The sequence below is a fragment of the Megascapheus bottae genome, chromosome 4, assembly GCF_031878675.1.
Source record: "Megascapheus bottae isolate mThoBot1 chromosome 4, mThoBot2.hap1, whole genome shotgun sequence".
Classification (NCBI taxonomy): domain Eukaryota; kingdom Metazoa; phylum Chordata; class Mammalia; order Rodentia; family Geomyidae; genus Megascapheus; species Megascapheus bottae.
In genome coordinates, this window is record NC_143512.1 from 16,215,803 (window position 1) to 16,241,811 (window position 26,009).

At 37.1% G+C, this 26,009-nt stretch overlaps 1 protein-coding gene across 2 annotated transcripts; it reads left to right on the plus strand.

Annotated features, from left to right (window-relative positions):
• Positions 1-4,837: 4,837 nt before the first annotated feature.
• On the plus strand, positions 4,838-21,491 carry Stard4 (StAR related lipid transfer domain containing 4). 2 transcript variants are annotated; one of them, XM_090331503.1, is made up of 6 exons: positions 4,838-5,007; positions 10,610-10,724; positions 11,110-11,159; positions 16,829-16,955; positions 17,675-17,789; positions 18,882-21,491. In XM_090331503.1, exons 2-6 carry the CDS (start codon positions 10,620-10,622, stop codon positions 19,109-19,111), a joined length of 627 nt encoding a protein of 208 aa, XP_090187629.1. In that variant the 5' UTR covers positions 4,838-5,007; positions 10,610-10,619; the 3' UTR covers positions 19,112-21,491. The 2 variants fall into 2 exon arrangements, with proteins under 2 accessions (XP_090187629.1, XP_090187630.1); XM_090331504.1 differs by lacking the exon at positions 4,838-5,007 and having other exon boundaries at positions 10,668-10,724; positions 11,114-11,159.
• The last annotated feature ends 4,518 nt before the right edge of the window (positions 21,492-26,009 follow it).

Genomic DNA, 26,009 nt, shown 5'->3' on the forward strand with positions numbered 1-26,009 from the left:
AACATAAAGTGAAATAGCTTCCACTTCAATAACCGTCTTCATCACAGAGACAACAAATGGGTACTGTATTTAGCTGTGCACCAAGTGACCTTTGTGTTTTTCTGGTCTCTGCTGTGGGTTGGGTTTGCCTCTAGGCTTCTTGATAAGCTAGCCTCCCACACACTAGTGAAGTCTAGTCTAGGCTAGATGCAGGACTCCCAGGACTTGGGCTGCTCATTAGCTGTGTAACTTCACATAACTATTGAGGCCTTTGTGCTGTAGTATCCATCAGAAAGATGGGCGAGTGAATCTACTTGGAACCTTGCCTGACTCAGATGATATCTATAGTGGAGAATTTGGTATAGGTTATTTATATAATTTATGATGATTAGAATATTGTTAAATGGACATAATTTTGTCAGAGTATGTGCTTGTGAACACACAAATGGTTGATTTTTTTTGTCTTTTGTTTGTTTATCTTTTTTTCCTTTTGTTTTCTTTTTTTTACTACTAGGTATCCTAATGAGATTGCTAGTGAGTTGTGGTATGTTTCCATTTTATATTTACTCTAAATCCTCTTAAAAGTATATGTAGCTTTAAAATAGGTGTGCACAAACATTAAACATTAGAAAAATCACTGCACAAAAGAGTAAATCACAAAAAATAGTAACCGAAAACATACCATGAACAATTCACATTTCAGTATTCAACCCATTCCACCTCCTCCTCTTCATTATTATTATTATTATTATTATTATTATTATTATTATTATTATTATTTGGGCTTGTTCTTGGTCTTCAACTCAGGATCCATGTCCAGTCCCTAAAGATTTTGCTTGAAGATAGCACTACTACTTGAGCCATAGCTTCGCTTGCTTCAGGCTTTCTTGGTGCTTAATTAGAGATAAGAGTTTTATGGAATTTCCTGCCCTTGGCTAGATTTGAACTTCAATCCTCAGATCTCAGTCTCCTGAGGAGCTAGGAATCCAGGGCTGAGTCACTGGCCCACCAGTTCTCACACAAACTTGCTTTTTCTTTTTGTCTAGTGGCTCTTACTAACCACTAATGAGATCTGAACTCACCACTGCTCTTCTTCAGCTTCTTGAGTGCTGGAATTATAGTCCTGAGGCATCATGCCTGAGAAAATCTGTAGTTTCCAAAGCCTCTCCCCATGCAGAACTACAAGAGACCTGGGGACTTCTGTTCCACACACATCTCCATGTGTATTCTCCTTCAAACATTTCTCTCTGACCCCACTATCATTTTCTATAAGGGCCAGCTTCTCTACTGCAGCCACAGACTCCAGCACTTAGAGCTTTATCCATTGATTGGTTGTTGAACACTTCAGTTCTTTCTATTCCCTGACTGTTGTGACTAGTGCAATGGTTACCATGGAGGTACAAATATTTCATTAACATACTGAGTCTGTTTCCTTTGCATATACACCCATTAATGGCTTTACTGGATCATATGGTAATTTTCCTCATTTACAATCTTTCCCACTCCACTCCACACCCCTGCAATATGAAGATTCATCTGCTTTCATGTTCTCATTGATTCACTATCTACAGCTATTTTCGTAACAGCCATTCTTACTGGCTTGTAAGTGATTATCTTTGCTGTAATTCCCATTACAGAATTCCAAATCCAAAAATATACTTAAAAGATAATTCTCTATAATAAAGTGATACTCAAGCCAAGAATGTAAAGGGGATTATCACACACACAATCAATAAAATTATATATATATCAATATATAATATATATAATGTAATATATATTATAGCAGATATATATATATATATCAGCAGATGTAAGTTCTCTTCACTCTGATAATTCTTTTTTCTTTTTTAAAATGAAAGGTGCATAAGTTATAGAGACCAGCCACATTCTACATTTCTAACAAGCAGCCATCCAGTGGCAGTACTGCAGCTCTGTGGCCCACACTTTGCATAGCAATTTTACAAAATATTCTTATATCTTTCTAATCTTTAATCCAGTTAAATTTCAATTATTTTGTAAAAGTAATTCTCATATAGAAAACAATATGCTCTCAGTCCTTTGCAGAAGTAGCATGAATTTAAGAAACAGCTTTTCAATTAAAGCTATGAATTTCCAAGCTCAAGTTGTCGAAATATACAACTTGAAATATTGCCTGGTTTTGTTATAGTTGGAACCATTATTTTTTTGTTAAATTTAATATTTTCAAGACTTTAAAGATATTCATTATTGTTTTCATGTCATGTTGGATTTTTCTCTTTGTAGTTCTATATAATTTTTTTTTTGGTGGAGGGGGGGTTGGTCATGGGGCTTGAACTCTGGGCCTGGGTGCTGTCCCTGAGCACTTCAGCTCAAGGCTATCATTCTACCCCCAGGCTTGGGCTTTGTCCTTGAGCTCTTTAGCTCAAGGCTACCACCCTACCACTTGAGCCTCAGCACCACTTCCAGTTTATTAGTTGTTAACTGGAGATAAGAGTCTCATCGACTTTCATGCCCAGGTTGACTTTGAACCATGATCCTCAGATCTCAATCTCCTGAGTAGCCACATCCGACTTCTAACTACATTTTTTTGACCAAAAGTTTTGGGAACAGAAATAAATTTGAATTAGTCGGAGATAGTTACACTTGTGTTGTTTTACTCACATAGATTTTGATTACAGAAGACAGGAGATATTGTGGATCTATTATGTCTGTTATGGATTTTTTTTCTTCCTTTTTGGAAATCTTCTGATGTTTTCATATTTTGTCAGATTATAGGGAATATTTTTTGTGGTCCTCTTCAGGTAAATTCACTTAGCTGTTCAAATTTATCAAATGCCAGCCTCTTTTATGCTTGAACTTTTTTTTTTTTTTGCCAGTCCTGGGCTTGAGCTCAGGGCCTGAGCACTGTCCTTGGGTTTTCTCAAGGCTAGAGCTCTACCACTTGAGCCTCAGCACCACTTCCGACTTTTTTCTATGTATGTGGTACCAAGGAATCGAACCCGGGTCTTCATGCATGCTAGGCAAGCACTTTAACCACTAGGCCAAACTCCTGGCCCTATGCTTGAACTTTTATACTTTTATACATGAGACCTTATTTCCCCACTTTCAAAGTATTTGGGAGAAATAGCTCTCTGTTGTCCTGCAAGCATAGTTTCTTACTATGCCCAATGAAAATAGTAATAATACATGTCTATTACTGCATTAGGATTAAATGAGTTAAAACTCACCCAAGATGCTTAGCATTACTTGAACAATAGCATTTAAACACTGGTATTAGATACTATTTTCTTTTTGGTGAATTGGAGGTTTTGTTTTAATCGTAGCATTCCACTTTTGAAGAAACAGTGTTTTTCAATGGCTTACCTTCATTTCAACAAACAGCAACAACTAGTACAACAACAACAATTGGAGCAAAGAATTGAAGAATGAATGGAAAAGAAACTAAGTCTAGGTAGAGACCAGAGAGAAAACTGCTTGAGGCAGTAGATGAGATGCAATGGCGTCCTTTTTATTTTGAACATGTTTTACAGAATTTCCTGAGAGCTTATGCCAAACTGCAGAGTATTATACCCAGGAATGACTTTTAATATTGAAACAAATTTTTTTCTATTTTTTTTTCCTGAAATGTTTATCAGGACTTGTTCCTCTACTGTTAAACAATATAAACTCTTCAGGGTGAGGTTAGGTTTTAAGCTTTGGTGCTTACTTCTGTGTCCTGGTGTGTGACAAGGAACAAGGAGAAGCATAGTGTGTGTGTGTGTGTGTGTGTGTGTGTGTGTGTGTGTGTGTGTGTGTGTATACTGGGCGTCTCAATTTTGAGTGTCCAGCTGACTTGGTCAAATTCCACTTGAACCATTCTGTAATTAAGTAAACCGCCTAAGGCTCTATGTCTGATACTTTCGGTCAGTAAATCACATCCATTCACCTTAGAGGGGGACTGTTAAGTAGGTTCAATGAAATAAGCATACAACATTTACTACAAAGCACTTTTCCTCAATCAACTCAAATTGTGTATCTATCCATTCAAAAAGGAGCAACAATGACTAGGTAATAACTACCAAGTGAACAGTTTTATGACACATACAAAATTTTTCACTAATGGCTCACATAGGATTCATAAAACAAATTACTATTCCTTTTGCATGTAAATAATAAAGGTATTTTAAATGGCCAATAATAACTATCAGGTGCTGTTTAGTGATTCTTTTACTGGGGTTAATTTAAAAATTAATAGAGTCCTATTCTAATGATGGCTAGTGTAGCAATGTTTTCCTTCCTGTTCTTGTTTCTCAAGCTACATTATCTTAGTAGATATACTTTTCCAACACCCTAAAGATCAGTTTAGATTTGCTAGGAAGCCCATTCAGATGGGCGCCTTCGCAGCCCACTGGAAGAAATGCTTTCCACCTTTCAGTCGATGAGACACCGAGGTTGCTAAATGCATCTATATCTGCCTGACCTCCTCTCTATTTTCAAAGTTCCTTTGAAACATCTATCCAAAGACACGAAAAGCATTGGGCTACAAGTCAGTTCGGCGTTTGGCCTCCTGACAATCCTTCACACGACCTTTGTTATTTCTCCCCGAAAACTGCCTTGCACAACTCTTAGCTAATCCAACGCGCAGACAGATGCAGGGCCAGACATTGGCAACCTCACACATCCTAGAACTCTGGCTCGGCTCCCGCCAGCCCCCGCCCACACGGAATCATTCCATTCCTCGACGACCAATCAGCTCTCCCCACGCTGCCGCGCCAGCCAATCCCAGAAAAGCCACGTTGCTCTGGGCCAACCTTTCAGTTTTCTCAGGCACCTGGGTCCAAACGAGGGGGCGTGGCGTGGCCGGGGCTTGGAGGGGGATGCAAACCGCCCTGACCTGAAGAAGCTTGCTGCTTTCCAATTGGCTGAGGCTCTCAGTGGCTTCACGCCCATTGGCTGCCGCTAGCCCCGCCCCGGCGGTCTGGGAAAAGGAGCGGACTGCGCCGGAGCGGTGTTGCAGAGGCGGGGTGGCGTCTGTGGGGCGCACGCGGGCTTCCTGCAGAACTTCAGGTATCGTAGTGGGGATGGAAGGTGCGGTGTCCTGGCGTGAGGGCGGCCTCGGCGGGGAGCGCGGCAGGTCCGGGGCAGCCCGCCCGGCGCGTCTTCCGGAAGCTGCCTCTAGCGGCGTGGCGAAGGGCGCGTGGTGGACATGGGCCATGGCGGACCCGCCGTCCCTGCAGGGTAGACCCCCGCCGGACCGCTTTACGCTTTAGGCCTGTTTCCTCTCCTAGCGGGTGGAGGCGGGGCGGTGGCGATCCTGCTGTCCGGGCTGGGGTGAAGACTTTACTGAAGTCCTGTGAAGGACGCAGCGCTTCCTGGTCCTTAGTGGATTCATAGGTGTCGGGGGGGGGGCGCCCCGTTTTGACAGGTGTGGGGGGGCAAAGGGGGCAGGCCGCGCTCTAGGGCCTCGACGTACTACCTCCTGGAATTCCGTGATGCACTTCTGTAACTGCTTCCCCCCACATCCACTTTACACTCACTTAAAGATGACCTGAGACAGGTTCGTTTCCTCGGTACCACATACATAGCAAAAAGCCAGAAGTGGTGCTGAGGCTCAAGTGGTAGAGCTCTAGCCTTGAGAAAGTCCAAGGACAGTGCTCAGGCCCTGAGCTCAAACCCAGGACTGGCAAAAAAAAAAAAAAGATGACCTGAGATTTGGGGTTCAGGAACTAGGACTAGCTTTAACGTTGTGGGGTCAGGTTTTTATTCTTTTTCCTTTGTTGTTGTTTGGTTGGTTTTTCTTTAAATGTTGAAATCTCTTTATTTGTGATCAGCTTCCAGGATTCTTTCCTATTTGCCTCCTCACTCCCAAGATTGACCTGTAGACTCTGAAGTGAGAAGTTCTGGGTGGATTCTTGGCTCTTTTATTTTTACTTTTTTTTAAATCTTGGTGATCTTGGAGAAGTCACTTACACTCTGTTCCTATTTTCTCTCTGTGAAACCCAGATGATGACCAGAGGAGCTCTTAGGGTTACTTATGGCGATTAAAGGAAATAACACAGCGTGTAGTGATCAGAAAGACCAACCACATAGTAGGTGGTCAATACAGTTGTCAGTTACTGTTGTATTTTTCCCTTATGATCTTCCCTTCCTTGTTCGTCTTGTGATCCTGTCTACCTGCTTTTCCTCTTTCCCATAGCCTTTAAGAGCATTGCAACATGACATAGTAGCTAGTGAAATTGTTGTGTAGTCTTCTGTAGCTCACCAGCAGAGCTCTGGGTGCTTGATTGCTATGTCCAAATGATTAGACTAGTAGGAATGCAACATAATTTGAACTATAAAAATTAAAAGGTGGTAGCATTAGCATATGCGTGTTGTTTGTATCAGAGGATCCTTATACTGCCAGCAAATGCCAGTATTTTGTGTTTTATTCATAGCAAGCTCCTGAAAGGGTCAGTTCTAAAGAAGAGAAACTACTGTTCATGACTGAGTTGGGAAGTGAAATTACCAGCTCAGGATGAGAAATAAAGAATACCTTAAAATTTTTACCTTATAGGCCGGGAATTTGGCCTAGTGGTTAAAGTGCTTGCCTAGCATGCATGAAGACCCAGGTTCGATTCCTTGGTACCACAGACATAGAAAAAGCCAGAAGTGGTGCTGAGGCTCAAGTGGTAGAGTTCTAGCCATGAGAAATTCCAAGGACAATGCTCAGGCCCTGAGCTCAAGCCCAGGACTGGCAAAAAAAAAAAAAAAAAAATTTACCTTATAAAAGATCTTTTAATTTGGAAGGCCTTGGTTTGCACATCATTTGGGGAAAGCCTGTACTGTGTTAAATTGAAGGTATTAATATATACAAAAACTCTTATCAAGTAATGAAATTAAAAAGTTTTGATATCTAAGCTTTTGTAGTAAATGTATTCTTAGACTACATCAGTATAGTTTTTTGGGTGTTGTTTGTTTGTTTTGCCAGCCCTGGGCTTGAGCTCAGGGCTGAGCACGGTCCTTGGACTTTCAAAGCTAGAGCTCTACCACTTGAGCCTCTGCACCACTTCCGGCTTTTTTCTATGTATGTGGTATGGAGGAATCAAACCTGGGTCTTTGTGCATGCTAGGCAAGCACTCTACCATTAGGCTAAACTCCCGCCAGCCATGGGAACTGAACTTAGGACTTGGGCACTTTCCCTGTGCTTATTTTGCTGAAGGCTACAAGGGCTTTTACTATATGTTAGAGGTGATAATGTTTAATTATTGTCTATATTTAAAAGATAGTCTACAGCCAGGTGCATATGGCTAATGCCTATAATTTTAGCTACTCAGGATACTGAGATATGAAAATTGAAGTTCCATGCCAGGTTTAGGTCAGGAAAGTACATGAGACTCATCTCCATTGAATCAGCCAAAAAGCCAGAAGTGGAGATGAGGTTCAAGTGATAAAGCTCTGGCCTTGAGAGAAAAAGCTAAGGGGATCTAGCCTCCCCTCATCCCCAAAACCTGTTGCCATTTCACTGTGACATATATTCGAGAATAATTGGAGTTGGGCTGGTGAAAACTCTGGTGCTCATATGTAGTTTCAAGAAAACTGCCCACTCAGATGGCAAGCCTCTATCACCGCTAGTGTTCTTCAGAAACACAGGCGTGGAAAACACAATGTAAAGGTTGTTTCAGAAGGCAATGTGGGGTCAGCAATACTCAGCACTGGCTGTGTGCTGACAAGATGATATAATTTCTATGGAGTTCTTAGACTGATACAGTTCAGTGGTGCCAGTGCTCTGACAGAAGGTCAGCAAAAGGAATAAAATAATTGAGTCGGTAAGATTACAGGAGGGATAATTATGTCAAAACCCAGTTCCATTCCCTCATTCCTGGCTTGTTCTTGACTTGACTGTGGAGATTTGCAGTTGTGGCTATTCACACACAGCCATTTAGAAAGTAATTATGCTTCCCCTTAATCTTGATGGGAATCATTCTATGCCAAAATTTTCCTGCCTGGTTAAATACTTAATGTATTAGAAGAGAGCTTTCCAGTTGTAGACTTGATTTGCTTCCTAACTCCTACTTCACCATCCTTGAAGAAGTTTTAGGAGTTTTTAACATTTTAGTTTTGTTATGATTATTGCTACTTAAGTTTATTTAGAAGAGAATCAGCTTTAAGAACAAAAACCAGATTCTATCCATTTCCATTATTTTAATAGCTACTAGATGCTTGTATGCACTGATACTTGGTAAACACTTAGTATAACCCCTTGAGAAATTTCTGTGCATATAATGGTAGTGGGAGATTTGGTTATTCAAAAGCTTGAAGATGAGGATGAGTACTAGAATTGGGCATATGTGAGCTACCTTGCGGTCTTCCATAAATGATAACGGTAGCTCTGTACACGTTTTTCCCTTTTTCATTCACTAGATTTCTACTGAATATTAGAGGTAAGGACTACTCTGAACACCTGTACTGGTGGCCTTGTGTATCTTCCTGTACAAATGTTATAGTTAAATGTGAGAATAAAATAAATCAATAATTTTCAGGTGGAGTTTTGAGAACACACTGCAGGTAGATTGCTAGCCCAGTCCTTAGGGTAGTCTAGAGAAGAATAATGATTTAAACTACACACAAAAGGGCTTCCAAGCCATATTAAAGATGTATTAACTTCATATTCATTAGTAGATGTGAATACTTACTAAGATAAATTCCTTAAAACGTAAGATTCTCATCTTTCTAGGTAGCTTTTATCATTTCTTCTATGCTGTATTTGCAAACGATAATGTTTGCTTATGATAACTGTGGCTTTCCACATTATCTTGATTTTGATTTCTGTCAGAGTTTCAATAAATGTTCTTATCTGCCAACCACAGAAAGCTGGCAGGAGACCTTTGGGGTTAGACAATGTTGTTTAATCATAATGATCCCAGTAATGGATAAATTTCTTTGATGCACTCTCTCTCCAAGAATATGTACTTGTTTATAGCATACCCTTGAACAAGGTCCTTGTACAGACTGTGAAGTTGGCAGGCTCTTGAGTGGAAAGAGGGTATTTTCCTGACAGGCACAATTGTGAATGAGCTCATCCTCTTTCCATTTACTAAACATTTTTACATTGCTTGTATGGATCCTAATTTTATTTCAGTTGAATTTTCTCTGTGTAGTTCCCCATGTTTCTATATAATTCTACTATTTATCAGTTTAATAACTAACATGCTTTGCTTATGCTATGTAAATATTGAGCACAGCCTCAATTTGTTTTTTTGTCACCTTTAGTTTATCTATCAGTAGTTCTAAACCCCAGCTGATGACAGACAGTAGGACCAGTGACATTAAAAAAAAAAAAGACCTAGATTTTCTGTGTCCATCGCAGAACAAACTGTCTGAATCTGAATTGGCAGTGGGCCCTGAACTCTTGACATCTATAAACAAGTATGGTAACATAAAACAAAAGTGAATCTGATGGCTATATCTACTGCTGAGATTTGAGATATCAGTTAGATCTTTTCTTTTTTGCCTGTTAGGCAAGTAATAGGCAGGTTTTTCCTCTATAGCCTTTTATTTGAGTGTAAGCTTTTACTGGGAAAGTAGAAATTATGTTAAGACATCAATGCCCTGATATCAAAAGAAGATATAGGAAGACCAAATAATTCTCCCTTTGGAATCAAACCATTTCCATATTGTTTTAGGGTCCTACTGTGTGCCAGAATAAAATATTAGACGAGAACTGCATAGTGGTAATGAAGAGAAAAGATTCAGGGGGAGGGAAATGGGAACAAAAGCATGAGAAGGGGTAGCAATGTTTGTGAAGTAATGCACTTTTTCTCTGATGAATATAATGTAACCCTTCTATTAATTACAATAAAAAAGTTAAAACAAGAAAACAAAAAGATGGTCAAAGAGTAGAATTATATGGCAATAAAGAAACAAATTAAGACAGTTATAAGAACTATGGAAGATAAAAGGACGTAATAGTGAGTTGCAGAAGGGTGTATTAAGAATATATATATTAAATTGAATTTGGCATTGCGAGTTGTTATTAGTCATGCTAAGATTGGGTATATAGAAGTCCAGGTCTTGAATTAGCAAGTACAAAGATCCAAAGTTGGTGTGCCACGCTTGGCCTATGTGATAGCCAGTAAAAAACAAAAAAACTGTGTGGAACTAGAAAATGACTGTGGGCAGTGGATATGGCGGTATGAATTGGAATCTCATTGTTACTATGCAGAATGATTCCAAGTGTTTTGATTTGAGGACCTAGGCTCACAGTAAATTATGAAGATGAGGAGATTTGAGCCAAATTGAGATGTCACTAGAACTGAAGTTCTCAATGAGCTTCTGGGTCCAGGACTTTGGAACTTGTTGGAGTAATGAGGTTTTAGGCAAATATCTGAATACCCGTAGTATACAGGTAAGGGACACATCTCCTTTGCCTGTTTCTACGTCTCTTAATGTTTTATATGATTTTTAGTAACTGTCAGGAAGAGAAAATGATTCTCCATGTGTATAAGTTAATTATCTTGGGAACTTTCAGAAAGAGTCTCTGCCCTGGTCCTGTTCTCAGATATTCTGATTTGTTCCTTTGAAGTGAGATTCAGTGTAGGTATTTTTATAGCTTCCTCAGGGAAATTTAATGTGACACCAAATTTGGATCTGTAGCAGTATATGATGGTGCTAATCTTGTTCTCTGTAACAGAAAGAAGAAAATGGAAAGCCTGTCTGATGTAGCTGCTTTTTCAACTAAACTGAAAAACACGCTCATCCAGTATCATAGCATTGAAGATGATCAGTGGCGAGTTGCGAAGAAAACGGTAAATTAATTCAGTTACTTATTACCTGATATTTGGGGTATAGCCAATGAATGGTTGATGATTTCCAGAATGGGGTGAATGTCTGTGCCAAACAGGGTTTTGTGCAAGTAGGATTGGTGGTCATTTCACGGAAAGAAACTTATTGATAATAATCCTGCCCCACTAATGAAAGTAGTGCAGGGAATGGCCGAGCAGGAGTGCAAAGCCCTGAGTTCAAGCCCTGGAAAGAAGAAAAGGAGAGATTCAAATATAGATCCTTTCATGGAATAGATTGCTTTTATATGGTTGTATTTTAAAGAGTACTCTAGACTTATATAGTGGTCAGTTTTGTATCTAAAGCTCCACCTATATAGTTAATCACCATATAATATTTTCATTTTTCTAGAAAGATCTAACAGTTTGGAGAAAACCCTCAGAAGAATTTAATGGATATCTGTAAGTTAATTATTATATTTTTGTATACCTCTTAAGATATTGCTCTCTGACTGTACATACCATATTAAGTGATGGTTGCTAGTAAAATTTAGTTCTTGCTTTTGTAATTTAAAATGTTCCAAAAAGCAAAGTGATTTTATAAATTCAGAGACTTGAAACAATGGCCATATCTTTACTGAGTTTACCGGTGAAGAGATCATAATTAATAATATCAAAAGGCTGATATAAATGATCTGAATTTCCTAGTGTGGTGTCTGCAGCCCTTCTAATATTCCATATTCTTTATTGCTGTAGTAGTCTGGTCTGTATTTTAAGAACTTATTTTGAAATCATCAGATATTAAGTATTTGCTGTTTCATCACAGCATTAGTTAGAATATTAAAAACTAAAGCAACCCGAGTCAGCTGTAATAGGGGAGTGATTAAATTATGAGACATTTGTGATGGAAAATTGTATAGCCTTTCAAAGATCGTAATAGCATAATATTAAAACACTATAATGATATAATATATGAGGAACAAAATTAGATATTAAACCATATATAGCACAATTATATACTTAACTTTAAATGTATATTTGTAGTAAGATGTTTTTCATAAGACTATTCATCTGTAGATAGCAATATTGTACATGGCTTTTATCTCCATGTTTTTGTTGAACATTAGTTAGGTCTTATGTTCATAATTTTTTAGCATATGGTAATTGATACTTAAAAAGTAAAGGATTTCATTGTAATATTTCCATATAAGTATATGATGCGCTTTGATCTTTCCTGGCTCTTTTGCTCTCTTTTTTTCTCCCTTGTCTTTCCCTTTTACTCATTTTCCCCACCTGCTTCATAGCTTCCCTCTTTTTACTTTCATTACCTTGGTTTTAGTTGGGGTTTTTCCCCCTAGTTTCAAAAAATGAGAGAAGATAGATGCTATTTTTCCTGTGGGACTCAGTAACATTTTGATCTTCAATTTTATCCATTGTCCAACAAACAACATAAGTTAATTATTGTTTATGCCTAAGCAACACTACATTTTTTTTGCCAGTCCTGGGGCTTGAACTCAGGGCCTGAGCTTTGTCGTTGGGCTTTCTCAATGTTAATGGTCTGCCACTTGAGCTTCAGCACCACTTCCAGCTTTTTCTGTGTACTTGGTATGGAGGAATTGAACCTAGGTCTTCATGCATGACAGGCAAGCATTCTACCACTAGGCCCAACTCCTGGCCCCAACACTGTATTCTTTATCCATCCACTGGTGGGCCTAGACTGGTTTCAGAGTTTGGCTACCTGGGACGGTGCCTGTGTATACATAGTTATATCGCCATATCTACAGAAGCTGACTTTGCACAAGTGGTAGGACTGGATCATGTAGAAGTTCTGTTTTAATTTTTTTTGAGGAACTTCATAACAGCTGTACTAGTTTACATTTCCATCAGCAGTGGATAAGTGTTCCTTTTCTACCACATTTAGCTTCTGCACAGCAAAAGAATCAATAGTATGACAAGACAGCCTGCAGAATGGGAGAACATTTTTGCAAATTATTCATCTTACAAAAGATTAATATCTAAAACTTGTAAAGAACTAAATTAACAAAAAATTCTATCCATTTAATAAACAATAATCCTGAACTGATACTTTTCAAAGGAAAAAGCACAAATGATTAGTAAATACATAAAATTATTTTCCATCAGTGGTCTTATCCCATCAAATCAAGCTATACTGAGATTCCAGTTTACCCCAGTCAGAATATATTATTTTTAAGAGCCAGTGGACACAGTTGTCTGTGTAATCAGAGTAGAATATTCACATCTTGAGGACTCAGCCCTTTTTAAAATTGAAACTACTGGGCACACTTAGTATATACAGAATGTTCTGAAATGTTATGTCATAGATAACATTTCCAAAAGGATGAGCTGTACAATATTTATGACAAGGAGTAGAAACTTGGGGTTGGATTAAACATTGTAAGCAAGTCTAGAAATGTATCCTTTTGGTCAATAATTCTCAGTGGGAGTTGAAAAGTGTAAAATGTGCCAAGAAAACATTGATGTTTGGAGACTTTTCCTACTTATGTTGAGGCTTAGAGGAAGGATAGATGATGTTTTTTAAGAAATGAAACACTGGTTCATAGTCTAGGTAGAAGGAGTTATGTTTGCTACTTAAACATAGATGAGCAATAGTTTAAGAATTTTATTTAGGGAAATATAAATTGTGTTTCTGCTCCAAAAGCTGGAATACTGAATTTGAGGCTGGCAGAATATAGGTCTGAAGGGTGTTTGAATTCCAAATAAAGGAATTCAGTATTTCTGGCCTTCTAACTCCCATCCTTGTTTTCCAGTCTTTAAGTGTTTGGGGTTTTCTCTAATAAAATTGTGAAAGATGCAAATGAGCATAGAGAGTTGACAAAGAGGTTAGCCCAGGGATCTATGAGTACCTTCTTCTAGTACCTCTAAATTGCAGAAGTAGTGAGCTGTGACTTTTTTTCTTCAGAGTCTTAAAAAAATAATTTGATGAAGTGTTCAGTTAACTTGGACATAGAGAGCTCAAACTAAGGTGGTGTTTTGGGAGTTGGAAAAGGCAAGTATACAACAGATTTAATGATGGTCTTGGTTGTCTAGTGGTGATAACCATGACGGAGGTGGTAAGGTAGTGAAAACTAACATATGTTGAAACTAGATGGTGTTCTAAGTGCTTTACATGTAGAATGTCATCTTGATAAGAACATGGTGGTTGATTAATTTTGAGTAAAGAAATAGGCTCAAGAGAAAACAAATAGTCAAAGTTGAATTCCAGATTTGTGATTTATACTATATTAGCTTAATTTGTGCCACCTCCACCAATATTTTTTGGAACATAGGAGGGAAGTAGATTTAGGATGGGGTGATAATTTTGCCTCCTGGAATTTAGTGACTAAACAGCTTCAGATGCTTTAAAAAATTACTGACACTGTTGAAACCTAGCTATCTTACTTTATCTACCCTTCTTCTTCTGTTGAAGTAACTTAATATTTTAAAGTTGTATGTATGAGTTTTGTTTCATACTTGAACACACATTTAAATATATCCATGAATATTTTAAAGTCTTTATAGTTCACACATATACTTAATTTAGTAATTTGTCTATATTTTTTTTCAGTAAGTATCCTCAAGATTTAGTTGTATAATTGCATGTGTGGAATCATATGTCTTTGTCTATGCTCTCAGGTTTGCCTAGTCATTCGTTAGTGGGATATTATCAATTCTCGATAGTACAGTAATCATGTTTCCTTATGCACATGTATGATTTTCTTTTTGTTGAAAGAATGAATATCATCTGACTTTGCTAGACAGAAACAAATTGCTCTCAAAAACAGCAGTGTAAGAGTTCTCATCCTTTGGTCTTAATCCCTGCTAATGCAAGGAATATGAGTCAGATCATACCCTGTAATCCCATATCTTACTTGGTGTGCTTTAGTTATCTTAATTACTAGTGAAGTATATTTGCTGATATTTCAAGTCAGTCTTAGTATGCTGTTTATCCATGTTTTGTTTGAATTGTTTTCATTGGTTTAATGGACTAATTATATGTCCACTGTAATAGATCATATGGTGTATTTATTTACATATACCTTTTTCCAGACTATGGCTAGTTCAACAAAATTATTTTTTTCATGTGTGACAGTAGGTTTCCAATCTTAAACAACTTGTTTTTGTGTTTATAGTTTCTACGACCTATTATTTAAAAAAATCCCCCTGCATTTGGAAGTCAGTAAAACATGAATTTGTTTTTCACCAAAGTTTTAAAGTTTTACATTTTACACAGATATTTACTATAATTGTTTTAATTGATGGTATGTATTATGATCCAAATTTTTATTCTCTCCATAAAGATAATTACCATAAAGATAGTTTTTGAATCTGAACATCATTTATTGAGCAGTAGATGTTTCCCTCTAGCTAGCTAATACTATCTTTGAAAATATCAAATTCCAGTATATTCATCTGCTCTTTCCCAAGTGCTCTGTTCCACAGAACTATTTTTCTATACTTAAAAAGGTTTTTTCTTTTTTAAAAAGATTTTTTATTAACACTGATTTTTACATCATACTTCAAATGTCATACAAACAAGTATTCAAGAAGGGAGTCTCCATATGCAATCACTGCCAAATAGATTTTAGAACATAATTAAAATTAAGCTAAGAGTTTGTATGTCATAGATACATATCAATCTACATAACAGTATGTCTATAGAGTATATATCCATTTTAGATTTTTATGTCTATGTGGTTATGTTTATATCTCTAAGACCGTGTAATTGGCCTTGGGTACCAGAATATTGAGTCATCACTCTTGTACTGTTTGGATGTAATATTCACATATCAAGGAAGCAATGGTTTTTTGTTTTTGTTTTTGTTTTTTTGGTTTTTTTTTTGCTAGTTGTGGGGGCAGACATCAGTGCCTGAGCACTGTCCTTGGGCTTTCTCAAGGCTAGAACTCTACCACTTGATCCACACCACTTCTGGCTTTTTGCTATGTATGTGATACTGAGGAATCGAACCTGGGTTTTCATGCATGCTAGGCAAACACTCTTATCATTAGGCCAAACTCCCGGCCCCCATGGGTCTTTTGTTCCTTTGTCTTGACTTATTTTAAAAGTTAATCTCTAAATGTTAATAAAATCTTTTAAAAATTCTTCTGCTATAAATAAATAAATGTGTTATGGGGTCTAGTGTGAAAAAAAAGTTTATCTCTCAGAGTTGTGTTAGAGTTTGATGCCTAAATGTTACTGGGTCATTTGGGAAAGGTCCATTTATACACTTAAAAAGTTCTTTAAAATTCAAGCTAAGGGGCTGGGAGTTTAGCCTAGTGGTAGAGTGCTTGCCTAGCATGCACAAAGACCCAGGTTCGATTGCCTGGTACCACATACATAGAAAAAAAAAAGCCAGAAGTGGTGCTGAGGCTCAAGTGGTAGAGCTCTAGCCTTAAGAAAGTCCAAGGACAGAGCTCAGGTCCTGAGCTCAGGCCCAAGACTGGCTAAAATAAATAAATAAATAAATAATTCAAGCTAAAATTTGCATGGCCTGGTATGTTTGAGGATTACTTAAAAAAAAGACAAATACACAAAATAAAGAGAAACACTGCAGTAGTCTGAAGTCTGGGTCTAACTGTATTATCATTACAGACTTCCTGTGTTTATGGTGATACATTGTATATGCCTGTTTGCTAATTAGATTTGAGGACTTTTTTACACAATTGTTTTATTTTGTGACTTATTTTGTATTGAACCAAATAATGAGCTTCATTTTTACTATGTTCACACATGTGTATAATGTACTGCAATCATAGTCATCCTTTTTCACCACCTCTTGCCCCACCACTACCAACTAGTTCTTTTCCTCTTCGCAAATAGTTCCCCTTCTACTTTCATATGCTTTTTTGAATTTTTTCCCTGTCTATATTTTTCATATAATAAGAAATATAGTATTTGACTTTTTGAGTCTAGCTTTTTTATTTTAACAACATGAAAATTTTGATAGAATTTAGTACCACTTAATTTAACAGAAAAATTGTTGGGATTTACTTATTCAAACTATTTCAAAATAATTAATTTTCACTCCTCCTTCCAGTGTTAGCTCTCGACAATGAGGGCTGGCTGTAATTCTTTTCTTGGTATTAGCATTTACCTTGATTTTCGTCTCTAGCTACAAAACCCAAGGTGTTATAGATGCCATTGTCAATGATACCGTAGACCATATACGCCCAGGGCCCTGGCGTTTGGACTGGGACCGCTTAATGACTTCTCTGGATGTTCTGGAACGCTTTGAAGAGGTATCTATTTAGAAATACTAGAGTCTGTGTGTGTGGGGGGGAGAGAGAGAGAGAGAGAGAGAGAGAGAGAGAGAGAGAGAGAGAGAGAGAGAGAGAGAGAGAGAGAGAGAGAGAGAGAGAGAGAGAAGGGGGCGGGGAAAGAAATAGCACAAAAAAGAGCATCTGTACACGTTGATATTCATTTGTTGTCATTGCTTTGAGAATAGGAGTCATGGTGAAGATTTCTTAGGGGAATCCTATGCTGTCTTTTAAAAAGCCTATGTTTTCTCATCTTAATGAATATTAGAACTGAGTTTGTCACAGTAGTCCTACTCTTCCTACCTCCTACTATCTGAATCACATGTTTACAGTAAAACTATAAGACTCTTAAAATCTAAAATTCTAAAAAAAAAATCCCAAAACTCACTTTCATATTTAGGCTTCTGGGTAAACATGTGTAAGTTTTCCATTAATATGAAGTAAAAAATCCAAGACAAAGGCATAGAAATACTACTTGAAGCATTAAGAAAATAGGTAGTTATCTAGACTATTATCATACATATAGAACTGTTATTCTCTAAATTAATTATTAATTTAAATTAATTACTAGTTATTAACCTCTATTGCATATCTAAGACACCCAAAAACTTATGCCTCTTATATTTTCATAATATATAATATATGTGTGTATTTTATATGGTGCTAATACCTGTCTTACTTATTCTCTTCTTCATTTTCAGAATTCTTGTGTGATGCGGTATACTACAGCTGGTCAGCTTTTGAATATTATTTCTCCTAGAGAGTTTGTTGATTTCTCCTACACCGTGGGCTTCAAAGAAGGACTTTTAACTTGTGGTAATAATATTAGAACCTTGTACTTTTAGTCCATTTGAGTTTTCTAAGAGGATGATGTTTCTTTCTTTACAAATGCTAAACTCTAGTAAATAAGAACAGATGAATCAGATGAATGCTTTTTTTTTTTTGCCAGTCCTGGGCTTGAGCTCAGGACCTGAACACCGTCCTTGGACTTTCTCAAGGCCGGAGCTCTACCACTTGAACCTCTGTACCACTTCCAGCAATTTTTTGTATGCATGTGGTACCAAGGAATTGAACCCAGGTCTTCATGCATGCTAGGCAAGCACTCTACCAATAGGCCAAACTCCCAGCCCCCAGATGAAGGCTTTTTGTTCATACAGGTTCATTTCCAATTACATGGCATCCAGTAGTTCATAAATAGTAGAAATGTAACATATGGCTAATTCTGAGACAGGGATCTAATAAAGTGAATTCTTTCAAAACTACTCTCAGAAAACAGCTTCTTGGTATGTGTAGTACATTTAATATATGCGGGAAATATTTACTTCCGTTAAGCTGTGTTGTATTCTTTTTCAAAATAAAAAATACTGCCATTGGCAGACTTTTATGTCTGTATTTATATATACATATTTCATATATATATAAATTAATGCTTCATATATAGTGTGCCCTTGAAATTACAGTTCTAGGTAAACCTCTACTTTTATTTTGAAGTAGCTAGTACCAAACTTGACTATGGTGGTGTTTGTGGAGTATAGTCATATACCATTGATGTGATTTTTGACATCTTAAGACATAACTGCTGCAACCAAACCTTGTAGTTTACTAATAGTTTCCAAGAGTGGCAAACATGATGTCATTTCTTCTGAAAGGATTAGAACTTTCTCTCTTCCTATCCCCTGTCAGAATTTTCCTTGGTAATTATCTGTTTTTTTTTTTATTCTGCCACTATTTTTTTTTTTGCTGTTGTTGTTTTAATTCTGCTATGGTTACTCTTAAGGATTTTCATTCTTATGGATAAGAAGCAATGCATTTCAGCAAGAAATCGGGGTATAATTTATTTTTAGATGAGAGTTTTAGGCTAGTGTTTGTTGCTGCTATTGACAGTGTTATTTAAAAATTATCTTGTAGGAGTAAGTATTGACTGGACTGAAAAGAGATCAGAATTTGTTCGAGGATACAACTATCCCTGCGGTTGGTTTTGTGTGCCACTTAAGGACAGTCCAAGCCAGAGTATCCTGACAGGATATATTCAGACAGATCTGCGTGGAATGATCCCTCAGTCTGCAGTTGATACGGCCATGGCAAGCACTTTAGCCAACTTCTACAGTGATTTACGCAAAGCCTTACAGAAGGAGTAATGTGTTCACACTGGTTTCCTCTAATCCGCTGAACTGCAGCTTCCCATCAGATGCATGGCTTGTAGAAATCAACCTCTTCTCTCCTCTGCGAGGACATTCCAGATGCTCTTGGCTTTGTAGTACATGAACATTTTATTTTACTAAAGTAAGTAACTAAGAGAGGGCATTTCAGTTTTGCTCAACTTTTATTTGTACACTATTAGGTATGTTCTCTTCCCCTCTAAGAATAGAGAGGAAGAGAAACCCACCAAGAATTAGGCCCAGATTATTCACAGACATGGAATAGTGCTGTAGTCTGAGTATTTTGTTTTCTAAGAATTCAAAGAAAGCACAAGCTTTATGCTGTTCATATTATTTAGGAGCTTTATGAATATTTTATAAATTTTAATGTTTTTAAGTAGATGTTCAGTTTTACTTTGATATGTTTTATGAGTTTGCTGATATCTCGGATAAAAAGTTCTTATGTATATTTTATATAGATAAACTTCTATTGAATTGTACTTCTTTAAGTATTAAAAAAACAAAAATGAAAAAAGAATGGATGGAATATAATCTGAACATAATTTAATTTTGATACTTAACATTCTCTTATAATGTCTTTAAAAGCATATTTATGTGTTTACATGCTCTTATATTGATACTCTCTATTAAATAGCATTTATGCATGAGTATGATTACATAAATACCTATGGATTATGCCCTGGTGACCTGACACTGAACAGCAGTCTGAGGATCAGGAAACAGCTGGTGTGGTGTTATCCTCTCCTCACCAGCAGAGAGTCAGCTCTAGAAAGTCAAACTCAATGAATGTACTGTACATGTTTTAGTTGTAAAAGTGCCACCCAGTTCACAAGACAGTATAAACTGTATCATAAACATTCCTGATTGTTACATAACTTTTGTCTAGAACAATAACAGATATATCCATAGATTTGTTCAAATGCCTAAGTATCATCCCTTAAGTGAATCTTCCATAGTGATTTTAGCATTCCATATCATTCTTTAGCTTTTGAATGAACTTCCTGGCTGTGTGTGTGTGTGTGTGTGTGTGTGTGTGTGTGTGTGTGTGTGTGTGTACACACCTTGGTAATGAGGCTTTAACTTGGAGGCCGGGTGCTATCTGTCCTCTAGCTTTTTTGCTCATGGATGATGCTCTGCCAGTGAAGCTACAGTTCCACTTCTGGCTTTTTAGTGGTTAGTTAGAGATTAGAGTTTCAAGGACTTTCCTGCCGGGCTGGTTTTGAATTGAAGTCCTCAGATTTCAACCTCTTGACTAAGGCATGGTCACCAGTACCTTGCTCTGGTTTCAAAATGAGAACATGAGGCAACATGATATGTCCTTGAAAATCTTTGTATATATGTGGAACCTTCTGTGCACACATACATACATGCACCGAAATGCATGCCAGTGTTCATGCTATTTTCTTTCCTGTTACTATAATGATTTTTCTGTTTTTGTGTATTGTTTATTGTTGTATATATTTGTTGAGTCCTAGAAATAGTTACAAGCAGGAAAACCACCAAGAACTCCCACAAACATATGTAATAGTTTCAGATAACAGTTTAAGTGCCTAAAGGTTTGATATGTTTTATTTTTTTCTGTAAAGAAAGAGTAAGTCACTTCTTAGACTCACTCTGCTAAAATGGGGGAGGGGAAATGAAGCTTTCCTCTTGTTTCGTGTTTATTTTGCTAGGTTCATGGTGGACAGACTGATAGTTTTTAGATGGCAAGTAATGTTTCAAGATCCGAGAGAAACAATGCACAAATAATTTCATGTTCTTATCTTACGTGTATTGATCCTTTTCTAAATTAACTGTAACTGAGTTGCTGGATATCTCTACTACAGAGAAAAACAGTTTAATTTTGAATATCCAGTGAGGATCATTAAATGGTAGACTTTATCTGTCTGCCTTCATTTGTTTCTTTTCATGGAGATTAGAAGGTCACTATATTGCATTCTTCTGCTGTGGAGGGAAAACTAGGGTAAAGGATTTGGGTTGAGACTAGCTACAGCACTGTAAGGGTTAGTACTACCCGAGATGGGGTCTCTAAAGACAGAGGAGCCACCTATCTCGCTAACCTATTCACTTTGTCCTTGCCAGTTTGTACCTCCAATAGGTGAACCTGGACCCCCTGCAGGTAAAATAATCTTCATAAAACATTTTCCTTGCAAGACTGGGTCGAAGGATGAGTTTACTAATATTGTGTATAAGTTACCTGAAACATTATGAAGCTTCTGGATGCTTCTTCATTAGCTTGACTAGGCTTCAGCTATGCACTTGGGAAAAACAGCTTTCCTGAGATATAATTTACATCATATAGTTTACTCACCTGAAGAGTATAACGGAGTGTTGTTTTTAGTACATTTATAAAGTTATGCACCCACAATTCAGTCTTAGAACATTTTTGTCACCTTCAAAGGTCCCCTGGGGCCAGGAGTGTGGCCTAGTGGTAGAGTGCTTGCTTAGCATGCACAAAGCACTGGGTTTGATTCCTCAGTACCCACATACACAGAAAAAGCTGGAAGTGGTGCTATGGCTCAAGTGATAGAGCACTAGCTTTGAGAAAAGCCCAAGGACAGTGCCCAGGTCCTGAGTTCTAGCCCCAGGACTGGGGAAAAAAATCTTTTTGTTGGTTTGAAGACTCAAATTTATCCCGGTTGCCAGGAAAAGGAAGATATTGAGAAAGATTATAATAGGTCTTGTGCTTATCTGAGGAGTGTGTGTGATTTTTAAGTTCAGGATCTTTGTTTTAATGTATTAAGTATATGGTGTCAAGTCAAATATCGTAATAGGATGTTTCATGATGTTGGGTAGGCTTCATATCCCACATAATTGAATCTGCTATACTATGGAGTGCAGTAGGAAAGAGGAAGTATCTGTAACATAAAATATCCTACCAGTGGTTAGGAGTTGGCCTAGTGGTAGAGTGCTTGCCTAGCATGCACGAAGACCTGGGTTGGATTCCTCGGTACCACATATACATAGAAAAAGCCAGAAATGGTGCTGTGGCTCAAGTAGTAGAGCTCTAGCCTTGAGAAAGCACAAGGACAGTGCTCAGGCTCTGAGTTCAGGGCCCAGGACTGGTAAAAAAAAATATCCTACCAGCCACATTAAAAAATATATATATATAAAAAATATATATATAGCTGAAATTAATTCTGACAATATATTTAACTCAACATATCCCAAATATTGGCATCTTAGCATATAAGCAGTGTAAAATTATTGAGTAGCATATATTTTTCTTTCATACTGATTCTTTGAACACTGCTATATATATTTTGCTAATTTAGACTAGCCTATCTAAAGTGTTCATTAGCTGTGTAAGGCCTATTGCTACTATAATGAACAGTTCAGTTCTAGACTGTATTAATTTGTCTTACTATAAGAGAAGTAGACAATGACATGGAATTACTGTTGGAATTACATGGAATTAAAGGTTTTTTTTCTTTGAGACAGGGTCTCTCCATTGGAGGCCAGTAAGTCTTGAACTCTTGAACTTCCTGCCTCAGCCTCCTAAAATGCTGAGATTATATATAGATATCTTTTTTAGTTTCTAGAGACTTCAATACTCTTTAAATAGTACATACTAATTTTAGAAATAAATGAAAAATTGTCAAAATAAAAATGAATGCCCTGAAATATTTTCCGTTAAAGCTAAGTAACTTCTGATAGAACAGGTGAGGTATAAAACAATATAGTCTGCCTTATTTTCTCTTGTTGAGTATCTTCTATAGTCTATAGCTAGTATGTCCAAATTTATGGGACACAGAATTGTTGACACAGTACTGTTTTCAATGTACATGGATCTGTACATTGAAATTAAAAGAAAATAATGTTGATCATAGGTAACATGTGTGAAATATTAGTTTGTGTTGATAATTCTTGAAGTTTGAAGCAATGCCAAGCAAAACAAATGATTAGAACTCAGCACTCTACATTTATAGTACAAACTGCTAGAGTACCAGAGAGATTATAAATGTCACAAATCTCAATTTCAGTGTTCTTTGAGGTTAAATCATTTGAAATAGCAGATTTCCAGCCACAAAATTATGCCCTAGTTAATAAAATTTTACTTTATCCTCATTCTCACTTTTTTCTAGTTCATTTTTTTCTGCTTAATTGCTCTATTTCTTTTATTTTTTATTGTAATTAATAGAAGGGTTATATTATATTCACCAGATGATATCCCTTCTCATGTTTTTTTTTATTGTAATTAGTAAAAGGGTTACATGATATTTGCCAGATAGAAGGTGCATTAATTCACATACATTGATACCCTTTCACATGTCTTGGTACCCATTTCCCTCCCCCCTTTCTAGTTCATTTTTATCAGTTATAGAAGTTCAATTAAGTTAGCATCTCTAAAAAAAAATTCAAAAAGTAGCATCTCTAAGCTAAACCTCTAAGTGGAGTTGCCTCTGGAGAAGGTTGAAAAATGTTGCACAATTTAAGCCCTTGATTATTTATTCTAGGTGGAGTGTACAGATCAACTTTTACCTGTTTACTCAAGAGCATACTAGTATCCTTAGAATCAGGTGTTAAATCCAGTTTCTCCTAACTAAATGCTGTAGCCTTCTCAACAGAACCCCAAAATAAGAATGGAAATCTGACTTGACCAGGTTTCCATGGGAACTCAGACCTTATGTATTCATCCAGTGCCTCTCCATGTCCACCCCTCCCCCATCCCTCTGCTCTTTTCTCTCTCTTCTTCCTCCTCTGCATCTCCTACTCCTTTTTCTTCCTCCCTCCCTTTTCTCTTTCCCCTTTCTCTTTCCATTTCAAGGATCAAAATCAAGGCTTAAATAGGAGCTCTACTACTAGTTTTCAAGTGGTCTCATCTAACTTCTAGGATAATGGGATAGTTGGACCTGAGCACAGAAGTATCATTATATCAATGTTTCTGCATAAGAAGTTGAGATAATAATTTCTTCATTATTGTGTTGTTTTCGGAGATTTGACACACAGAGTTGGATATTAAAGTTTATCTGTTGTAAAGAAAAGTTATATTATTTTGGAGAAGTATGTAATTGTTTTATGAACCAATATGTAAAACTAGAGTATTTAATAAGCTAATAAATGCATGTATTGGTATAAATAAAATGTATTTTTAAAAATTGTAATATTTAAAAATAAAAAATTTCTATACTCTTATAATGGACTGTTGACTTTATCTGTACAAGTTGCTTTAAACTTAACTGCTGACCAAATGCTTAGTTTCATGTATATGAATTTAATGAATGGAGCAACTTCTTGAATTGATACATAGGAAAAATAAGAACCTGGAAAATAAAGTTAGTAACATGCATACTAATAGCCTGCCAATTTCTCACAAGCCATGTTACTGCTGAATCCTTATTTGATATTGTATTAGCCTTCCAAAATATCAAAGACAATTCAGTAATTGAATAAAAAAAATTTGATAGAGTTTCTGGGTCAGAATCAAGTGTCCTTACACTTTGGGCTTCTCGTGATGGTAGCACATCATGACAGGAGCATGGGGTCGAGCCAGAAAAAGAAGGGATCAGGATCTCACAGTCTCCTTTGAGAGACCATTCAGCATTCCGTGGACCTCCCAACTGGTCCTGGGCCCAGGACCAGTTCTGTCACGTCTGGACCCCTAAGGAATCTTTCAACGTCGAAACCACAGCAACCCAAGTCATGAATGTGTTCTGCTTTCACAGTGGTAATATCTGATGAGAGGTTTTATTTTTTATACGTATTGAAGGAATTGTATTAAGTGGGTTAGACATGATAGTTTCATTTGTAATTGGAAATAGTCTTGTGATAGCAAGGAAACTCATGATGTTCTAGCTGTAAGAAAGCTTAAGACTATGAGAAGGCTTCAATACGGACTTGTCTTCCTCATTTATGAAAAAACGATGGAACTAACTGAGCTGCCCATTAGTTGATGAACAGATAAAGAAAATCTCCATTTCCACAATGAAGTTTTATTGAGCCATGAAGAATGAAATTGTGGGAAGTGGCACTGTGGCTCAAGTGGTAAAGCGCTAGCCTTGAGGTGAAGAGCTCAGGGACAGTGCTCGGGCCCAGAGTTTAAGCTCCACAACCAAGAGAAAAATGAAAAAAAATGAAATTGTGTTGTCAGTAGCAAAATAGATGCGACAGTAGATCACTTATGTTAAGTGAAACAGCTAGACTGGGAAGGATAGATAGCACATAGCACATGGGCTTGTTCAAATGCAAAATCTAGACAAGCAAGGAAAGAAGGAAAAGATGAGTACAAAATGGGGACTGCTGAGAGTGGGGATGCAGCAGGAGGGGGAGGACAGTAGAAAGGGCAATGGGGATAATTGTGGTTGAAGTTCTTACACATGTATGTAAAAAGAATAGTCAAAATGCCATTGGTTAAAAGTGATTAATCAAGAGCAATCAAGGGAATGAATTCAATAAAAGTACACATATGTATATGTAGAAATATTACAATGAAACCTTTTCACATAATATATGCTAATTAAAATATCTGGTACTATAGTCTGAATGCTCATGTTCTCCAAAATTCCTGTGTTGACATCCTAACTCCTAAGACGGTGAATGCGGAAGGTGAGAACTGGAAAGGTGATGAGGTCACCCACCAAAAATGCATTTAGCATAATTACAAATGGAACCTGAGAGAACAGAGTCCTGTCACGTGAGGACACAGCAGACCTCCGGACCCTAAGTGTCCAGATGTCTTCATCATAAGCTTCCTGCAGAAATGCTGTTGTGGCTGCCAGAATACATTAAGACATCTGAATATAGATGTTCATGTTTTTCACCAGATGAATTTCAAAGCTAGTGGTTTTGCTGTAATTCAAATCTTCACCTTGCAGTGAGTGATGAGGTAACTCACCAGTGCAAATACAAGTTGAGCAGATGCAGGAAGGCTTTGCTC

Coding starts and splice junctions, on each gene's coding strand:
- Stard4 (XM_090331503.1), top strand. CDS start 10,620: ATGGAAAGCCTGTCTGATGTAGCTGCTTTTTCAACTAAACTGAAAAAC. Junction 16,956..17,674: donor TTCTGGAACGCTTTGAAGAG/GTATCTATTTAG, acceptor CTTCATTTTCAG/AATTCTTGTGTGATGCGGTA. Junction 17,790..18,881: donor AGAAGGACTTTTAACTTGTG/GTAATAATATTA, acceptor ATTATCTTGTAG/GAGTAAGTATTGACTGGACT.